The sequence below is a fragment of the Exophiala dermatitidis genome, assembly GCF_000230625.1.
Source record: "Exophiala dermatitidis NIH/UT8656 unplaced genomic scaffold supercont1.7, whole genome shotgun sequence".
NCBI classification, from domain to species: domain Eukaryota; kingdom Fungi; phylum Ascomycota; class Eurotiomycetes; order Chaetothyriales; family Herpotrichiellaceae; genus Exophiala; species Exophiala dermatitidis.
This window is the reverse complement of record NW_008751652.1, coordinates 2,381,080-2,400,267: the sequence shown is the minus strand read 5'-3', so window position 1 is coordinate 2,400,267 and position 19,188 is coordinate 2,381,080. Positions and strand designations below refer to the sequence as shown.

At 51.1% G+C, this 19,188-nt stretch overlaps 9 protein-coding genes across 10 annotated transcripts; 3 read left to right on the top strand and 6 right to left on the bottom strand.

Moving 5' to 3' along the window:
* Nucleotides 1-624: 624 nt before the first annotated feature.
* HMPREF1120_08665 (uncharacterized protein) lies at nt 625-1,809 on the bottom strand (the record flags this gene model as incomplete). Its single annotated transcript, XM_009162930.1, has 1 exon — nt 625-1,809. One exon carries the CDS (start codon nt 1,807-1,809, stop codon nt 625-627), a length of 1,185 nt encoding a protein of 394 aa, XP_009161178.1.
* A 416-nt stretch (nt 1,810-2,225) lies between these two features.
* HMPREF1120_08664 (proteasome subunit alpha type-2) lies at nt 2,226-4,024 on the top strand. The gene is made up of 5 exons (XM_009162929.1): nt 2,226-2,516; nt 2,572-2,591; nt 2,644-2,694; nt 2,748-3,277; nt 3,335-4,024. The coding sequence occupies exons 1-5, from the start codon at nt 2,473-2,475 to the stop codon at nt 3,527-3,529; spliced, it is 840 nt and encodes a 279-aa protein (XP_009161177.1). The 5' UTR covers nt 2,226-2,472; the 3' UTR covers nt 3,530-4,024.
* A 767-nt stretch (nt 4,025-4,791) lies between these two features.
* HMPREF1120_08663 (MFS transporter, SP family, sugar:H+ symporter) lies at nt 4,792-6,681 on the bottom strand (the record flags this gene model as incomplete). The annotated part of the gene is made up of 5 exons (XM_009162928.1): nt 4,792-5,089; nt 5,192-5,315; nt 5,380-6,464; nt 6,520-6,562; nt 6,618-6,681. 5 exons carry the CDS (start codon nt 6,679-6,681, stop codon nt 4,792-4,794), a joined length of 1,614 nt encoding a protein of 537 aa, XP_009161176.1.
* Nucleotides 6,682-10,626: 3,945 nt separating this feature from the next.
* Nucleotides 10,627-14,276, top strand: HMPREF1120_08661. 2 transcript variants are annotated; one of them, XM_009162926.1, is made up of 2 exons: nt 10,627-11,743; nt 11,801-14,276. In XM_009162926.1, the coding sequence occupies exon 2, from the start codon at nt 13,272-13,274 to the stop codon at nt 13,626-13,628; it is 357 nt and encodes a 118-aa protein (XP_009161174.1). In that variant the 5' UTR covers nt 10,627-11,743; nt 11,801-13,271; the 3' UTR covers nt 13,629-14,276. The 2 variants fall into 2 exon arrangements, with proteins under 2 accessions (XP_009161174.1, XP_009161173.1); XM_009162925.1 differs by having other exon boundaries at nt 11,798-14,276.
* HMPREF1120_08662 (uncharacterized protein) lies at nt 11,014-12,498 on the bottom strand (the record flags this gene model as incomplete). The annotated part of the gene is made up of 1 exon (XM_009162927.1): nt 11,014-12,498. The coding sequence occupies one exon, from the start codon at nt 12,496-12,498 to the stop codon at nt 11,014-11,016; it is 1,485 nt and encodes a 494-aa protein (XP_009161175.1).
* HMPREF1120_08660 (uncharacterized protein) lies at nt 13,817-14,458 on the bottom strand (the record flags this gene model as incomplete). The annotated part of the gene is made up of 2 exons (XM_009162924.1): nt 13,817-14,166; nt 14,227-14,458. 2 exons carry the CDS (start codon nt 14,456-14,458, stop codon nt 13,817-13,819), a joined length of 582 nt encoding a protein of 193 aa, XP_009161172.1.
* A 764-nt stretch (nt 14,459-15,222) lies between these two features.
* HMPREF1120_08659 (uncharacterized protein) lies at nt 15,223-16,189 on the bottom strand (the record flags this gene model as incomplete). The annotated part of the gene is made up of 2 exons (XM_009162923.1): nt 15,223-15,322; nt 15,372-16,189. 2 exons carry the CDS (start codon nt 16,187-16,189, stop codon nt 15,223-15,225), a joined length of 918 nt encoding a protein of 305 aa, XP_009161171.1.
* A 350-nt stretch (nt 16,190-16,539) lies between these two features.
* HMPREF1120_08658 (uncharacterized protein) lies at nt 16,540-17,032 on the bottom strand (the record flags this gene model as incomplete). Its single annotated transcript, XM_009162922.1, has 2 exons — nt 16,540-16,684; nt 16,737-17,032. 2 exons carry the CDS (start codon nt 17,030-17,032, stop codon nt 16,540-16,542), a joined length of 441 nt encoding a protein of 146 aa, XP_009161170.1.
* A 1,031-nt stretch (nt 17,033-18,063) lies between these two features.
* HMPREF1120_08657 (uncharacterized protein) lies at nt 18,064-18,468 on the top strand (the record flags this gene model as incomplete). Its single annotated transcript, XM_009162921.1, has 1 exon — nt 18,064-18,468. The coding sequence occupies one exon, from the start codon at nt 18,064-18,066 to the stop codon at nt 18,466-18,468; it is 405 nt and encodes a 134-aa protein (XP_009161169.1).
* Nucleotides 18,469-19,188: the final 720 nt, after the last annotated feature.

Genomic DNA, 19,188 nt, shown 5'->3' with positions numbered 1-19,188 from the left:
AATCTTTGGTCGAAATCAGGCATCCCAAGGTAATCATCAGTGTAGTGGCATCAGACATCATGGTTGTGCTTGGCGATATAGAGCACAATTGCAGTGCTAGCATCATTGACGAAGACTCCAGCCTGGATTGCATGCACACGGAAAGAGCGACGCAGTTTGGAACTTGGCTGCACAGTGAGCGATACCCGATACCTGATAACCCTTCCTTGAACGCTGGCAGTGTATTTTGTCAGGCTGGGTGTTCAAAGAAAGGTGTCGGTGTCGCTCACTGTGCTGCAACCTGGCTTATGGGAGAAACACACAGCGGCCTTGCGAAATCAACCAAGGCACAGCAACATACGAGAGGGCAGACAGTACTGACATAGAACAAGACATCACATTCATTCCATATCAGATCCAACTATTATACTCTGTCATTCATTTACCAAACACGTTCCACCCCAAGTCATGAGAGAAGGACCCGGTATTTTAGAAGAGGTTTGGCCGTGCAAACTGCCCATGAAGACCCACGACATGACGCCAATGTGTCTCATGGGGGCAGTAAGCTGTTGCTCTTCGCCCATTGACTGATTGGCACCCCACTGAAGGAGAGGTGACAACTCAAAGTTGGGCGAGATATTGACTTCAGAGGTCGGAGAATGACCATCCCTGAGACTGCGCACTCTCGATTGCAGAACTGAACCCTGTAGAGTCCCAACTGCCTGGAAGGTGGCCCTGTGCGGAACGAGATATCGGGCTGGTTGCAACTCCATCAACTCCTGCAGCATCCTGCAAGTTCGGTACATCCGAACGCCGCTGAGCCAGTCCAGAATCATCGTTTCGATCCAGGCTGCCAGGGGACTTCGAATGAGGCCCTAAAGTTTGGCCGTCATGCCCGTCAACATCAGGTTTTGGCTGAGAAGCTTGGGAATCGATAGCTTTCGGATAGCTTTCGTCGAACTTAAAACCAGGAGGGGGCTTGAGATCGTCGTCATCCCCCGGTAGCTGAGTATCAACGATGTTGTTCCCAATGCGCTGGAGAGTTTTGGTGATGATGGTTTGAACCCACTGATAGAACAGATATGAGGCGGACAAAACACCCATAACAATCACGATCCAGCTCACATTGACAGCGCGATCGCGGCCGGTGGTGGACCTTCCCGAGATTCTACTGCTGACAAACCCGGTAGTCCTGAGGTTCCACCATTGGAAGGGATTCAGAAGGGCGGTTCTGAGAAAGCTTAAAACACCCATTGAAACCATGCCCTTTACAAAGTGTTGGGCCCACCCAGACGAGATATCTTTCGACCGGTTAACTTCGATATCCGACCATAGGTCTTCATGGCCAAGGATGGTTTCATAAGGGTCGGTATAGAAGTTCAAGATAGGGTCCGCAATGAAGCCCAGCATGAACATGACAAGCAACATGACCAAGACCGTCAAAAAGCCCGTGAATGCCTTGCTTCCCAAATATCTTTGCAATGTGAGCCGGTTGAAGTTGAACTGGTAGCCACACTCGTGGCATTTCCACAATGACCCCGGCCGGACGCCTTCAGTTCTCGATCTTCGTAAACACAGTTCATGAATGTATCTCATGCCGCCTCTGCAATGACAAGGCTTGACGAGTCGGCCATACTCATCGTCATTTTTATATTCAATGAAAGGACGCTGGAACGCTGGAGGGAGGCCGGGCGGGTAAAGAGTCACAGTCGCAGGGACTTCCTCCAGACACAGGCGGCAGGTCCTTGTAGGGTAAGTCCAAGTCGGTGGTGGCTCAGAAGTGGACTGATTCGCGGAGGTGGGATTAGAGGTATCGTCTATGGATGTCATGTTTGAGAGGTATAAGGTCTGCTAAGGATGGTCAATTTGGATCAGCAGTTAACTCAAGTCCGGCGACTCGAAGTGCGGACATGGTGGGAAATCGAGCTTCCGGAGGTAGGGATAAAACAAGGGAGTTAGACAAAGGGAGACACGGATAAGGGCACAACTTGAAGGTCAACGATAGGCATTTCGCGTCTCCCTGCGCAGTCTCCTGAAAGACCGGGGATTAGGGCATAAGGGAGAGGAAGATGTCGGAGGAGAGCAGAAACAATCTGTCCTTGGGAGCGGCTTGGAAGAAATGCTCAAGGTCGGGTTTCGACTTCGGGTTCTTGGGCGGAATGCCAAGATTTGGGTTTAGTCGAAGCACTGCAGCCTGAGGCTCTCGGCGCACGCTCCTAGGAAGACGATAATGCCGCCCTATGTTTACCTGATGCCGCTTTACCTGATACGGGACGACGGTTGCCAGTTACGCGTGGATCTTGCAGCCTCGCGAGAGAGCCAGAGTCGCTGCGCTTCAACTTCAGCTGAGGTTACCGGTTGCAAAAGTCCAACCCATCCCCTCGTTGCTCACCACCGTTCAGCTCGACATTGACTAACTGCGGCCTTCTAATCTCCTACCTGCTCGGACACCGCTTTCATCCTTGCGTTCTCACCTTCAGCTCTCTCGCCAAAATGGCGGACCGATACTCCTTCTCACTTACGACGTTCTCGCCTAGGTACGTTCACCACTGTATATTCCAGATCACGCCTGCGATTGCTAACACGATACAGCGGCAAGCTTGTTCAGATAGGTAATAGACTACGTCTCCAAGTAATCTGTGACGAGCTTACCAGTATCTCCAGAATATGCCCTCAATGCAGTCAACCAAGGTGTTACCTCATTAGGCATTAAAGGTAAATGCTCTGTTTGGGCCTCTTCAATCATCCAGTGCTCACCGAACTCCCAGCGACCAATGGCATTGTCCTTGCGACCGAAAAGAAATCCTCCTCTCCCCTGATAGACGCACCCTCGTTGTCGAAAGTCTCACATATCACACCCAACATTGGAATGGTCTACAGCGGCATGGGCCCCGATTACCGAGTGCTTGTGGACAAAGCTCGCAAGGTGTCACATACCAACTACAAGCGCATCTACAATGAGTACCCGCCGACTCGGATATTGGTGCAAGATGTGGCGCGGGTAATGCAAGAGGCGACGCAGTCCGGGGGTGTGCGACCATACGGAGTGAGCTTGTTGATCGCCGGATGGGACGACGGCATTGAACCCGAGACGACAGAGGCCAAAGAAGGCGAGACCGAGGCGGAAGCAAAATTGGCCAGCAGGAAGACCGGCGGTATCCTCAAGGGCGGACCGAGCTTATATCAGGTCGACCCTAGCGGGAGTTACTTTCCGTGGAAGGCTACGGCGATTGGCAAGAGTGCGACGAGTGCAAAGACCTTTTTGGAGAAGAGATACAATGATTCCCTTGAGCTGGAGGTAAGAGCATAAACAAAGGTCAGGCTGTGTTTGACAAAGCTAACTTTTGGGTTATAGGATGCTATCCACATTGCGCTATTGACGCTGAAGGAGACAATCGAGGGTGAAATGAATGGTGATACCGTGGAAATCGGCATTGTCGGCGAACCCGCGAACCATTTACTGGGCTATGAGGGGGTTGAGGGAGCCGTAGGCCCTCGGTTCCGGAAACTCACTAAGGAGGAAATAGAGGACTACTTGACCAGTCTGTGAGCGGAGCCACGAGTTGAAAGAGGAACATGGGAGTCAAAAGTGTTCTTTCAGCGGTGTCGTGGACTTTGCTGGTCATTTGCTTCGCTGGGAAATGTGGCAGGGCTGCTCTGTCGCGTCGAAAAGGAAGCCTTATTTCCCATTCCTGTCTTCTGCGAGTCACCCCTCAGCGAACCGAGCGCAACAGGCACCGAACTCGAACATCCTATTGAGTGAATAGAGCAAGCGGGTGTTCTTGCGGTATCCGACTTGTACCCAGAATATCAAGATGAGGCGCTATGGACAGGTGAAATATGGTGCCCGTTCTGTGCCAGAACTTGAGGACATCCTTCAAATAGGGCGATGGATTGCCTTCACCTCGCCCTGAAATCCATTTACTACCTCGTTGCCTTGCAGCAGCATGCCCTTAGTGCTTCCAATGGAACCTCGTCATACGGCCCAATCACGAACTTGCTTACAGAACTGGACAGAATCAGTATGAAAGTAATCAATTCTCAAGTTGTGCCAGTAGTAGATGTAGATGCGGTTATTAGTTGGCGAGGACACGAAGGAAGGGGTCGGCGCCGACGCCAGGCCTTGAACAGTGCCGCCGCTTTTTGAGTGCCTTGAAGGACCACTGCAGTGGCAGTCGAATGAGGTACCTAATGGAATCATTCAAGACTCCATCTGCCAGTGGGCTACTAGTACTGCGACCCACATCTACAGTACATGTGCTTTTAGAAGGTACTGTACAGTAGTGAACGTTGAACTATCTGCAGGACAAGTTGACAAATACTTCGACTGCGACTGCGGACCGAGGCTTTGATTTTCTTGAATATAGAGCAGGTACTCAGGCTATATGCTTCTTCTTACCTTGAGTCTACTATAATGAATGGTTCAAGGCCAGAAGACCAGAGCAAGACAAGGTAAGGTAACTGTATGTCAAATGGCCCATTTAGATATCTATCTACTCAAGGTATCATAGGTATGCCCCGCGGTTTCATTCCAGCTTAACAGTAGCTGGGCAGGGCCAATACCTCCGGAAACACTTCCAGAAACACCTCCAGGTTGGCGGCCCATAGAAGGAAGGTACCTACCTGTCCCGTTATATCGTGTATTGTGTTCGACTTTGATTCAATCCCACAATTCCAGTCCTATCTACATGCCACGACATACGATATCCCTTGTTTGAAAGGTCAGGTCGTTTTTTGCGGTCTTTCTTTCTTCCTGCCAGCCCAGCCCAGCCCAGCCCAGCCCAGCCCAGCCCAGGTGGATAAGCTGATATTTTATCCAGATTTGAGATATTCTTCATGGATAGTCGAGCTCTTACGACGGACCGCGGCCAACTCAAGATCGGCAAGCGTGCTCCGTCTCGCACCTTCGGCGTCAACGACCTGCTCGATGTCCGTAAAGTGGACAGTCGGGACAAAACCAGGCGACTTGCGAGCCGAAGAGACCTTGGCATATAGTTCGTCGACTTGCTCCAGAGATAAACCCTTGGTCTCGTAGATGCAGAAGTAGACAAAGGCCATGCAGATGCAGCAGAAGCCTCCCCAGATGAAAAAGACTTTGGATCCGAGGTTTCTACAGGACAAAAGAGTCAGTAATTTCTTTTTTTGTCTTTTGCAAAAGAAAACTAGCACCGCCAACAGAGGCAACAGAGAAGAAACAGAGTCTTCGACTTACGCGTTTCCGGGGCCCGGGTTGACCATATATGGAGTAGCGTAGGCAATGGCCCAGTTCAAAAGCCAGTTCGAGGCCGTTGTCATGGAAAGACCTTTGGCGCGAGCCTTGAGAGGGAAGATTTCACCTGAAAAAAGAAAGTGTTAACACTCCAAGAACAGAACAAGTTTCATGCTGTCAGCCATGCTTACCAGTAACAACCCAAGCACAAGGACCCCAACTACAAGCAAAGAAGAAGATGTAAATGCACACAAAGGCAATCAAAGCATTGCTTGCCGCGGACTCGTCTGGTCTGGCGGTACCGACGCTTGCCACGATGAGCTGACACACCGACATGCCAATAGCACCGAACAGCAACAGTGGTCGTCTTCCCCAGCGCTCGACTAGCCACAGACCAGGAACAGTACTGCAGATGTTGACGACACAAGTAACAACAGAAACAATAAAAGGGTTGTTGATGCCCGCAGAAGTAAAATAGGTTGTGCCGTAATAGAAAATAAAGTTGACACCGGTCAGCTGCTGCAGAGCCTGCAGAGCCATACCAGTAAACAACCGCTTTCTGATCGGAGGCTTGAAGCAGGCGAGATAGGAAGCCGTGCCGATAGTCATCTCGTAGTCGTGATTGGCTTGGATCTCCGCGAGTTCTCCCACCAGAGCAGGATGGTCGACCGGGAGTCGGCGAAGGCGCGAAAGTGACTTTGCCGCTTGCTCGGGTTTACCTTTCTTGATCAAGAAGCGAGGGGTTTCGGGTAGGATTAGCATTCCGACAACCAGGATGATCGCCCATGCAAACTGCACGGCCACGGGGATGCGATAGGATCCAGTGTCGTTGCGATTCTTGGTCGCGTTCAACACAATGGCAGCGAGGAACAGTCCCATTGTGATTGCCCATTGGTAGCAGCCGACGATGGCTCCTCTTATCCATTTTGGGGCTGTCTCGGATTGGTATAATGGTATAGTGGCGCTGAGAAGACCGACGCCCAGGCCGGCGAAGAATCGTCCAGCCACAAACATGGGAATCGCTGTGGCTGCGGTCTGCAGGATGACGCCGAAGGTGAAGACGGCCGAGTTGAAGATCATGGCCCATCGTCGGCCCAGCATATCTGCCAGAGGTGCACTGAAGAGAGCGCCGAAGAAAGTCCCCGCGGACAGGATCGAAACAATTTCAGACGTTTGGCTGGCCGACACATCGGGGAAGTCGTCTTTAGGGTTGATGTATCCTGTTGAGAAAAGTTTTCGCCAGTATTTCATGGCCAGGATGCCGCCAATCGTGCCACTGGCAAAGACTCGTCAGTGGTGGTTTGCAGACTTGTGGCATATCGAATACATACGTGTCATAGCCAAACAAGATACCTCCGAAAGCAACGAAGCAACCTTGGACAATGTGAGTAGAAATTCAACACGAGGTTGGAATTGTTTGTGAGCCCACCGATAATAATAGCAGGTACCGCCGAGCCCGGCACATCTGCAGGCTTGTTGAAAAGGAACCCCATGTTGTAGGCAAAGAGGAGTGTATTCTCGATGGTCGTCTCTTTGGGGTGAGGGCTGGTCTGGGGTAGAGAATATCAGTGCTTGACACTCGATCTTGGCCTGGGGATATATAGATATTTCCAGCGCCAGACAGGGGGTATCTGGCGGAGATGCTCTCTGGGGGTATGGTGGAGGACAAATCTTGATTCTCGCCGAGTGTCGACCAGAATTACCCCATTCGGCTATAGGGACAGCGGCCAAAGACCCACTAACCCACTTAGCATACAGCCGTCGTTCCCTCAGCAGATAGTCACAGTGGAAATGAAAGTTTGCTTGCACGCCCAATTCGATTCTTAGGCTGGGGCGTTCGAGTCGGGGATTGAAAGCCTGGTGTCAACTTATTTCTGCGGGCTGTTGTTTTGAAGACGGTAACAGTTACCGACTGTATCCACCGACAACCAGTCAGAACATGCAACTCAACCCGACGTTTGTTGACTGGCATGTTTCCATTCGACGCGGTAGCATTGGGAATTGATATGCAGTGGGGGTCCAAAGTCTCGTGTGACCATCTTGCATTTCAAGTGGCAGCCGGCGGTCAAGGTATGATGTACGGTCATGTACCTTGGGAACGCAGCGTTAGGTCAAAAGCAGGGATTTGCCAAAGAGTTCAACTATGCCTTCAACCATACTGTAGCCCAGAGATAGCGTGCTTGAGGGGTAGTCAGCGACAGGGTCGAAGCATCGTGGATGAAATCTCAGTGTCCGTCGGTAGCAGTCTCATTGCGCAAGGTAACCCCAGAATACAAGTACCTGGTACAGTAGTAGTCGCTGGGGTAAGGCTTCGAGCGAAACCCCTCCGGTCTCAGATCGAGAAGGTCCTCCATTGGAAGCCACGGAGATGCAGCCTTTTTCGAGCAGGCCAATGCTTCAAAGGGTGGCCGGAGATCCAGGCTAAAGTATAAGGTATGGATGGCACTTACAGCAGATTGGGCACGAATAACGTTCAAAGTGCCAGTGCTTGCTCCGGTGCTCCTATTGGCTACTCGTGAAAACGCAATGCAACCTCAGAAGGATGATCTTCACATTCCTTGTTCGCGCGATGATTGTTCACCTGCGAGGTAGTAGGTGGTAGCATACGAGGGATTCGAAAGAGCCACATGCGACGACGATCCGGTTTGAACTTGCCCTGTCTTGTTGGTGTCACTCATGCGACATGTTACCTTTGCCCTACATGTTAGACCAGAAGCAGGCACGGCGCCGGCTAACGAGGCCTGTGCGAACTGCTGACCACACATGCCTGCAAGTAAGAGTTTCCGTCAAACAAAGTCCGCTCGTCGATGGAACGGGGCATGAAAAGCGACCGCAGGGCCACAACAGCGAAGAGGTGTACAACGTTGTAGAGTTGCACTGGCTCAGGCCTGTTCGAGAATCAGCGAGCGATTGACCGGACGGAAAATTATTTCGCCGCATTCCGCCGAGGCTGAACATCCCTGAAATCAGGCCCCCGGTCAGCGGTATAACTGACAACTTGAACTTTGCATTGCACTGACAGTGTTCTAGAAGCTTTCGAACAAATGTCGTCTTTCGCGCTTGTCAGGATTATGCGTTAAGGTTCTGATCTGCTCAATCATCAACGCAATGCAACGTCAGCTCCCCAGATCTGCATTCCCACATGCTGCAATCCGTCGTCATCACCATGGGTGCGAAATCACCGCTTTCTGAACGGCCGTGGCTTGGATTTGCGCCGACCGAAGATCGTCTGTTGATGTTGGGTTCCAGTGTGTTGCAAAGGCCTAGGAATCCTCTACTGCTGCTGAATACCGGCTGTTGCATTAAGCTCCCTTTCCACCGCCGTACCTAGGAAACCGCTATTTTCAAAGGCGGTCAAATTAAATTTGTCGCGGAAGAGGGTTCTCTGAATGAGAGATGGATATCTCAATATAATACAGCTAGTATTTTGCTGCTGGGGAGGACGCCGTATACTCGAAATAATAAAAAAGTCTTTTGTTGCGGCAGCTGGTGGTGGCCCCATGGCCCCCTTTCGAAGCACCCAGGGGGGCCGCCATATACTCGAAGTAAACAAAAGGTCTCTGTTCCGCCAGCTGGTGGTGGCCCCATGGCCCCCTTCAAACTACCTACGTATTTAAGACGTAGTTACCTATCCAAACTTCTCGATATTCGGACCCCTCGATTTATACCTAATATTTCTGCTTCTAAGACCACCTAAAAGGCAGCCTAAGACGTTGGCGGAATTTCTTCTTGCATTGAAGAAAGCGGTTCAATGCAGGTGTGAGAGATAAGCACTGCCTAGTACCCCGGCAGAGCATGGAGACCGGAAACCTGAGAACGATTGCTGAATTCTCTGTTCGATGGAAAACTGAAACGCGGCACTTAATTTTTCCTGGCTGATTCCGAAACCACAAGATAACTCCGCGGAGAGCACGACAGCGAGCAACCCGTTCAGGGAGGGACTTTCGCTATGATAAATTCTCAGCCCAGTCCAGATGTTGAATAAGGCAGAATCGTGCACACCCAGCAGGCAAAATTTGTTTTCCAAGGCGGACTTGTGGCGGATGGACACCCATGTACTGGCAAATTGTGGCAATGTGAATCAAGGAAGGCTCTGTTGTGAGGCGGGCGAGGGCAGTTTTGTGCAGGGAACATTGTGATCTTGGAAAGTAAGAGGAGATGGCACTGGAAATTTTACCTTGGAGGAAGAGGATCGGAAAAAGAACATCACGCTCCAGGTTACTGATCTAAATCCTCGAGGACGACTGATTGTTGAGCTTGGTTGGACAACCAGCTTGATTTGGAAACCCACTTTCCAGCGTGGCATGCAAGTGATGTTTAGCAAAGGTTTTAACAGGCTGCTGTCCAGGCCCGAGTTCAACGTTCGAAGCCTTACCTTACCTCCATCCTCTTACATCAAAGACCACAGGCGCACAAAGGCCTGAAACGCCGTTCACCACGAGTATCTCCACCAAATTGTACGAGAAGTGGCTCTCCATGGCCGGAAAGCCTGGTGATTTCAAAGTAGAGACCGCCGCTAGAAGCGAGGCGACTCGAACATGATCCAGCTTAAGATGAAGAGGAAGTCGGCACGAACGCGGACTTTGCATCGCTGCTATGATCGGCTTGAATCAAAACAGACCATTGGCTGCCACTGGCTTTCTTTCCACAATCCACCTTTATAAAACATCGTAAGAGCCTGGGATCTCGACTGTTCTCTTTCTGGTTCATAACAAAGGTGATAGTTTGACCGGATTATCCGAAGAGGTTCACTGGCTCTAAAGAAGAACGACCAAGATTCTTTTTGGGATAGATGCCGGTGCTGGACGTTGGCATGTAGAGAGGTGGAAGCACACCGGCATCACTGTTAAAAGCACACCCGCTCATTTGATGCCTTCTCCTAGAAGATTGCTTCTTCTGGTAGAGTGCATAACGTCGCTTGATGCGTCACTGGACATGGAGGTCGTAAGCACATTCAGATTTAAGATAAGACTCATCCCCCCTGGCACAGGGGAATTGATGTTCATTTATGCAATATTCAGTAAACGAAGTTTTCCACACATCAGCCATGCCAGCACCTCGTTGTAAACTCTGCGGGAGCAGCCGCTTTGGCCGCGACCGACCGACGAACAGATACAGGTTTCGACCATGCTGTGGAGGTTACAAGGATATGCCTCAAAAACAGATAGGTATTATAGAGGGCTCCTGGAGCGTAGCAACGTACGGTTGGCGAGGGTTCGAGCCCCGGCAAAAGCACCAAGTATTTTGGGGTTTTTGAGACTTCGGTTGATATTCTAGCTAGTACGTGTGCGCGGTATGCGTGTGCGCGGTGTGCGTGTGCGCGGTGTGCGTGCGAGTTGTGCGCTTGGCGCCCCGAGAGCCTCGGTACGTGCGACTGCCTCGGCAGAGGGCGGCCTCCGGGAGGGAGTGCGCGCGCCTCGAGGACGAGTCGCATAGGAGGAGGGGATAGTGTCACGAACACGTGACTAGTGAGCAGGATATCAATTATAGGTCCAGAAAACCAAGCACAAATGCTTGGAATTCAAGTCTTTTTGGAGTACACCCCTACTCCTACGGCCGTGGACCTATCCGTGACATTATTAGTACAAGGAGAGCTGTCGTCGGGCAGACGAAAGTGTTAAATAGCGAGGCCCGGAAGCAACAAGACCGCATCGGGCAGAGACTGAGAACGACTCATTAACGTTGAGAATACCGAGGATCGTCCGGGCAAAGGGTGTCGATAGGGACAGAGACGCGGCAAACAAACGGACGGAGCTGTGAGAATAGGTCGGACTTGGACCTGGGCACCCTAGACACGGATGAGACTTGAAATGGTCGGCGGTAGCCTACGCGGGCTCAAGCTCAGTAGAAAGAGTTGACGCCTTCCTAGAGGGAGACCGGGGTCGACGGTTGTTTCGGCTGCTGGATCTGCTGCTTGCTCTGCTCCCTCCCCTGGAACGTCCTCCCGCCCACCTGCAAGGGTCTCTGTGTTCGAAGTCACTTGTGGGAGGCGTCATCTGGTTCAGTCCTTTCCGCAACGAGCCGACAAGCCTCTCCTCCAATTGCGCCATGTCTGATGTAACCCACTCGAGGGTCATTCGCCTCGTAAATTCCACAGCGTTCATGGCATTCCGGTAGGCTTCTTTGTATGCTCTTCCGGAGGGATCCAGCGCGCTGGCGCAGCTAAGGCACACAGAGTGGAAGTCCGGAGTTCCTGAAGCACTTTGGCACAGATAATGACCACAAAGAGATATTGACTCTGTTGTCAGCTCCATCGTCATCACTCGAATGACTCCAAACATCTCATGCTCTTTGCCGATAGCTTTCTTCAACTGCAGCATGTTATTCAGCATGATGGCTGCGTTGCTGGAGTTTTGGAGTCGTGCAATATCAAGGTGGCCCTGGCGTCCTTTGGCTTCCACGGTGAAGTACGGCCACGCCAGGTTTCTGGCTGGGGACATCGAGGGCTTGATGAGTAGCGCAGCGTGTGGAAATGGGAAAGTATCTGGAGTAAAGCCGAATGCTTGAGCAGGTCGAGGAGGACTGATGGCTGGTCGAAGTTCCGGTTTCAATAATGTATGACGGTCCCATTGCTGATTTACTGGAAGTGCATCGCGTTGACTGTCCCAGAAGCGGTCGAGAATAGGCAGAAGTTTCGGTAGTAAAGCCTGCATGACACCACCTTCATTTACACTCTTGCGGACCCTCCTCGGGAAGTTCTCTGCGCTGTCATCGCTAGGTCCGGGACTCTTTCTGGTGCTGCCTAGAGCGCCTCTCACTTCGGTGATGTTTGTGGGCTCTGGTGCGTTGCGGGAAAGGGCGTAAATGCCTCGGTCTTTCAGCAGGGTCTCAAAATCTGGGTCGGTCGGCTTGACCACAGCAGAGCGGTCCGACTGAGAACTGATGTAAGACTGCGACATCTCAGATTCTGTGGAGTCGTCCGAAAGTAGACTTGCGCTGTTCACACGGAGGCTTTTCTCTTCGATGCTTGGTCGATCTGCGTTGCACTCGACGGACAGGTCGACCGGGACGCTGGAGAAAGGTTGGCTCGTCGGGGCACTTTGAGTGTCAATCCAATCTATGATTCTGGCGACCGAAAGATCTGTCTCCGGTCGTTGAGGCGGCAATATGCTCCAGGGCTTGCACTGACGCTTGGTCGCTCGAGAGGTTTGCTGGATATTACTCTTCGGACTCTTCAGAGATGGAGCAGTACGGGAAGTGCGCTTCGGTGAAGAGCTATGGCCGTTCTCGTCGTAGGCGGGTAATGCCGTATCTCTAAGATCGAAGGACGGCTTTCTCTTCTTTGGCATAGAATGGACAGTCGGTGGCATTCTGGCGGGAGTCTCAGCACGCCAGATCCATGAGACGGGATGTTTACAATTGTTGAGGTTCGGCGATAGCTGAAACAAGGGCAACTTGGAGGCAAAAGTGCAACCGAGCAGCGACAGCCAACTTATTAAAGTCTACTGGGTTGTGCCATTCCAAACTCCTCCACAGCACGAGGCGTTGTCGGCGCCAAGAAGTGCTACAAGGTTGTGAAACTTGAAAGACCTACAGTACTACTGTACAACTTATCAACTTCTTCCTTCGAGTTGTCCACAGCCTGAGCATCGCTTTTCCCCACCGCGATGCAATGAGCTGAACTCAAGCTCATTCCATTCTATGATCATGGACACGGTCAATATACCAATCAAGGGCTACGTTGATTCAGGCACCTTATCGTCTCTCTTGGCACGTTACAGCACCATGCTTGTTTTCTATGGTAACTGCCGGCCATCGGCTTCTGCGCTGGTGGTGTCAAAGCCGGTTCAATCGCCGCGGGAGTGCAAGCCCCTCTGTACGGGGCTTTCTGTAACACTACGCGTTTCTAGGCCTCTGGGGTTCTTCGAATATCCTATCTGGGAGGGAATCCCGATAGCTCCGGAATGCAAACTTGGACCTTATAAACGTTGATGCAAATGCAAGACCGAATTTTCCTCCTGTGCCAGCTCAGGGCGGACACTCCAGAAAGTCAAGTGGGGACACTGGAGCAACTTGCAACATCGAGGATGATTTAGCGATCCACTCATACAGAATACAGTCTCAAGGACAAACTAGAAGCCCGATGATGAATCGGATCCGGAAGTCCTTGCTGGTAGTAGCGCGGTGGCAGGGCAGGGCATCTGGATATTCAGTTGGCTTGACATCATCCCATCCTTTCCTTCTACTCTTGCTTAATACTCGGGACCTCTTCGATTTCCAAGTTCTGTTTGCGATGGACCTGCTCGTCGGCCAGAATGTCATCGCAAAACTTGATTTTGGCGAATTGGCGGGTGGGCGTCTTGTTTTCGTACAGGGAGTCGAGTTGTTCGAGAGAAAAGCCCTTCATCTCGGGGAGGAAGAAGAATACCCAGGCCACAGTGACGAAAGAGAATGCCGACCAAATAAATCCCTAGAATTTTCACTGTGTGTGTTAGCCTGATTTGGGCAGGGAAGGGGCCCAGGATTTGACAAAGCCAGGTGGACGCAGGGGATCATATATGCTAGATATGTTATGCTTACAATCTTGCCTTGCAGATTCCCATAGCCCTTGTCTGGATGTAGGGCGAGACGGAAGAGATGAGTAGCGAAACGCCGAACCCCAGGAAGACGGCGGTGGCGAGAACCCGCTCACGGTTGCGAGTTGGGGCAGTTTCGGCGGTAGTGATCCAGATCAGCGGCGACATTATTCCGAATCTGATGTTCCAGAGCGATGGCGGCCTTGGAGGTGGCGCTGCTCGGGGGTTTGATGGTCGTGTTGATGATGGAGATGATCAACAGGGTGATAGCACAGTACAGGGCCGTGGACATCAGAAGCGGGCGGCGGCCGAACCGGTCCGGCAAGTAGTGACCGCTGAGGATGGAGACCCAGTAGATGACATTGATGGCCATCAGGATGAAATGGCTGTTGAATAGGAGGGCCTGGGTATTCAATGCGGGTGGGGTGCGGAAATGACGCTGCGTAGAATTTGGGCATAGGACTGGCCACACCGTCTGCCCAAACCTTTTCCTGCTTTAGCCACGATATTCAGGTACCATACCGCCGTAACTGTGCCAGCCCAAGAACATCACATCGCGTGGTTCCAGTGCAAGACTGTTGATGCCAGTCTGGCCAGCCTTCGACCGCTGCCTTGTCCTTGTACAAGCCCGGTGCCCCTTCTGACGAGCATCGGGAACAGGAATGACAACATCAAACATATAGTCATCCTCAGTCCATATGAAGCACAGGTACTTCAGCCAGACGTACACCGCTCGAAACGGGTGGCCCTTCATATTTATACACCGCGACCGAACCTCGCCATCTGCCCATTGGATAGGTCAGACTTGTAAGTTGTTTCAGGAATGGCGGCATCACCGACGTTGCAACCTCAATTCATTATCCAGTTGAATTTGTTTGCCGGACGGCTCCACTAGGACTCTTTCAGCGGGTATGTCGAGGTTTGTACTGCACCTGGCCTCGGATGGCAACAGGCCGAAGAACGGAGCACCATCACCGCCGATGGTTTTATTATGGACGGCGAGATAAATGCGGCATCCAGTTTCAACGAGAGTCCGGTGCCCTTTCTCCGAGTGCTCATGACAGATATTCGGAAGAACTGCGAGGAAATAGACAAGACTTGTGTGGTGGCAATATCGGGCGGCCGAAAACTTCACTTGCTGGACCTAGCACGTGGGAAGATGTAATTTTCCACGGATCCGAAAACATCTGAAGTCGTGACCAGGGTTCAGATGCCAACCAGGGGCCCTTGAAGTTTCAGGAGAATCTGAGATTGCAGCCAGAGGATGATGAATTTTCACATCTTACCACCAGAAGCAGGTCGTGGTCGCTTCGAACAGTTCGAACTGGGTGGCAATTCGCTGGCTGGTCTTCGTTTCGAGCGTCAGAGGGCGCTCGATGTGTTCTCGAAGGGATTTCCACTGAGATGGTTGGAAGCATCTCATTCGCTCCTGAGCTTGAAAAGCGAGCAGCCAAGTTGCTTTACTAGAGTGACTTCTGTACGGCTTCATTACACAATCTCCTTGTCCTTTACCTAATCTTATTCACCAACAAGTTTTTGCATCTTTTCATGGTTCCAGTCGTCACCTAGGACTTCTCGCATGAGGTAGTCCGTCTCGTTCTGCGCATCGGAATTGGGGCTGTTGATCAGATTAGTCCAAATACACTGCGACCAATGCAACGACTCACAATGCAACTGATTGATTTGCCCTATAAACGTGCATGAGGGCATCGATTTGTGCGATTTCCGCGCACGAAGACCGCTTGACCAGCTTCGATTCCAGAGTCTCCATGAACGGGTGTCCGTGGATATACGCCTCTAACTGTATAGCCCACGTTTCGAAGATGGAAGGATAGAAGCCTGCACAGCCCCAATCCACAAGAGTGATCGAGTTGTCTGGGCCCAGGATTATATTGCGTGGAGCAATATCCATATGGCAGAAGGACAAGTCCATGTTCGTCACATCTATGGTGATTTCTCGCTGTAGATGTGATAGTCTGACCTCGAGGTAGCTTTGCAGATGATCTCGTGTGCCGAAACGCTGTCCTGAGGTATAATCGGACCATAGCAGACCTCGTGCGGGACTTCCATCGAGAGGGCCAGGACGATTCCCGTGGAAACTGTGAATGTGTTGGATGATTAGATCGACGCGGTGTACGAGTTGCAATGATGCATCCAAATCTAACTGATCGAGTGGAGTGCCTGGCACAAACCCCATGACCAAATACCCGGTCGTCCACAGCCCATATGAAGGTCTTGTGAAGAATTGGACAATGGACGGTACTCTCACGATTGCTGGATCAAGTGCTCGTGACGCGAACGCAAGTGCTTCAGCTTCAGCTGCAGTAACACCGATTCCAAATTTGGCCGCGATTGTGTCGGTCAACCTGACCACCAAATTGGTGGTATTGGAATGACTCAGGATATTGACCTTGTTCTCACGCAGTGCTGCACATCGCTTTATGATGATCTCTTGTGCTTCTGGACTGTGAAAATCCATGTCCATGATGGGACCTCACAATCGAACTTTTTGTGTGGTGATAAGAGAGGCAGGGTGCGGGACATGACAAAAGCAAGCAAGCAAGCACAGTGGTAGACAAGAAGAACAACTCTCCGATCCCCCCCCCCGCCTTGACCCTACGGTGGTGCACCAAGTCAGTGCAGTGCACTTCAAGTTGGGCTGACTAATAATCTCAGCTGGCGCTGAACGCTGCTGGCTGGCTTCCCGATGATCCCTAACAGGGCTTAATTAATACTAGGAGAATTTAATCGAGTCGATCATATCCGGGTCATAAAGCCCGCCAGCATTTGTCCGCGTTATCATATATTAAGACCATCATACCTAAAACATCAGCTTCAGTAAAACGAGCCCTTCAGCATTGGGAGAGCAACAGGGTGTTGGTTGCGGGAATAATTGAATTGGATGACCTGATTCAGGGTCGCCGTTGCATTTGTATCTCCAATGTACCCTGCATTCACCAGGTCGCCAATGATGGTCAATCTGACGAAGTTAGTATTGGTCAACGTAGGGAGGGAGGGAAATGGTGCAATACACCCAATGTCGACACCCAACCCCCGTCGGAGTCATTCGGTACCGGTTTCGCCTCTTCTCGCCGATTAGTTTGAGGATTCTTCCGACTGTGATGTTGTCTGTGGCGGGACAGTCCCAATGACGGACACAGCTAGTTGTCATTTCGTACTGGTGGCGCGTCACTTTGAAGATGCCTTCATGTTTTCCAGGAGTGGGATCGGTCTCCATATTAAGCCGCACCGAGCCGCCACCTTTGATGATCAGGTAGATCGACCAATGGTTCTGACTGAGTTGTGCTCCTGGTGCCACTGGACCCATTGTGTGCGCAACGACACGAACAACTTCGACGATAAGATCTGGGAGAGCCGTTGCACTCGTCATTCCGAGACTTGAAATATGAAGTGATGATGAAAGCATAGGAGGTTTTCATCATTTGCTTTCACCATCACAATTTGGACATGCATTGTTCTTATAACAATGCCAGGCGCTAGCCTACACATTATCACACATAAGATGGGCGTCAACTCTGGTGTTTGGTAGTATGCACTTCTTTGGGGGTCCATGAACTGATACGTCCCTTTCCAAACTCCTCGCCAAACTCCTCGCCAAACTCCTTTCCAAACTCCCTCCTCGACAATCTCCTTTTATAGTTCTCGTTCCAGTACCCTCGGAACCATTGGCTCGACCTTGGTATTTTGAATGAGCCATGGAAGATGATGACAACGACGAACACACCATTCTGTCTACACCCACCATTCTTTCTTTATTTCAAGAACGATTTAGTAAGGTTCATCGTCTACCACGTGGTCTGAGAGATTCATGGAAAGTCGCCCAACGTGCCTCCCAGGGCTCACTCGATAGAATCTTCCTGGACCAAGGGGACATCCCCTGGTTTGTGTACCACCTCCTCAAGCATCAAATAAATGGTTCAAAAACATTTCCGAACAAAGCCAAATGCCGCAAAAAAATCGCTGAGCTAGAAAGTGTTTCTGAAGACGCTCAAAAAGCGTTTGCCAATGATTTGGCGCGGCTCATACCGCCAGCGACAGTAGCAAAGGTCCGATCTACACTGGGAGATACTCTGTCTACCAATCTAGGGAAAAGACCTCGTGAGTGCCTTCAAAGGGTCGGGTTGTCTCTGCTGATGGCATGAAGGTATGACAGAGGGCAATCATGAGTCGACAAATTATTGTGTCCTCAGCACTCGGGATCAAACACCACAACAAACATTTCTCAGTTCAGATGATCATGTCCTTCTAGATTCGCCGCTTGCAAAGGCCTCACTCTTCTATCCTACTTATCTCTTTGAGGGGATTAAGAGGGGTCCGAACTCAACTGCTGCCGTCTCGATGACTTTTCCAGCCACGGACAAATATCCAAAGCCACGGGTGTTCAAGTCAATCTGTGTTATGGCCAACAAGATCGAACATCTTGCCGCTACTCTGTTCGGAGTCCACATCGAAAGTAACGCAGGACTTCGATATGTTTTTTTCCCTGGCGGGGCTAAGATCCTACCAGAGCCCAGGCTTACTTTGCGCGGGTGTCTGCATCGTGAGATTTCGCCCTATTTTGGCATGGAAACGTACCGCGCTATCGCCGCAAACCCAGATTTTCAGGAAGAATTGAAGCAGGGGTATGATCGTACAAACTGCCTGTGGATGGTGATTACAGGAGACGCTTCCGAAGCCGCAACTTTCTTCCTCGCTCTCGCACCCAGAGAGGGTACTGAGGTCAAGAATAGACTCTATGGATAAATGTAAGCACCCCAAGTCGGACAACTTGAACTGCCTTCCATCACATGTTCACCATACCCTCGCGACCTGTCAGCCAAATCTCGACTCCTCGGTCCACTGTGCCTTTCCCACTACACAGGGGATATGTCTGCGTCGGCTCTGTAAAATTTCCATTTTCATAGACTCTGACAACGCATGAGCGCCATGAGATTTCCTGGCCGACACCTTTGATCCACTGGGGCGAGGCCTGGGCTTGGTCGAATTTTGTGCATGTATCGAATGGTTTGATATGAAATGGCTTGATTCGGTCAGCGTGATTCTAGCTACGACGGCTTGCGAAGGATAAGGACAAACCATTGCATCTGGAATCTAGAATATTTCCGGGTTTACCACGAGGCAAAGCTTAGTTCGCACGCAGGCTCTCGGAAGTCGGTATATCGATAACGATCGAAGGCTTCGCTGCCAGGATTGAGAAAGGGGTGGAGTAGATAGCGGCATGGTTTTATTCAATTCGTGGTGGTTGTGCAAATGTTAAAGCACTCTACTAGTAGAGCTGCCATGCTGGATTCCTTGGAAGGGGAACGAGAATAGAAAAAGTCGGTCGCCGCGGGTGTGTTTGGTTATGGAAGATGAGGGGGTTGGGAATCAATCTCGGGTACGTCATGGCATGGTCTTAGGCACATTGGTCACGACAAACACGACTTTACTGAGGACTTTACTGAGGACTTTACTGAGGACTTT

What these genes read in the sequence shown, in the direction of transcription:
- HMPREF1120_08661 (XM_009162926.1), top strand. Translation starts at nt 13,272, where the DNA reads ATGATGAATCGGATCCGGAAGTCCTTGCTGGTAGTAGCGCGGTGGCAG.
- HMPREF1120_08664 (XM_009162929.1), top strand. Translation starts at nt 2,473, where the DNA reads ATGGCGGACCGATACTCCTTCTCACTTACGACGTTCTCGCCTAG. An exon ending in CTTACGACGTTCTCGCCTAG is followed by an intron (nt 2,517 to 2,571) that starts GTACGTTCACCA and finishes AACACGATACAG; the next exon opens with CGGCAAGCTTGTTCAGATAG. An exon ending in ATGATTCCCTTGAGCTGGAG is followed by an intron (nt 3,278 to 3,334) that starts GTAAGAGCATAA and finishes TTTGGGTTATAG; the next exon opens with GATGCTATCCACATTGCGCT.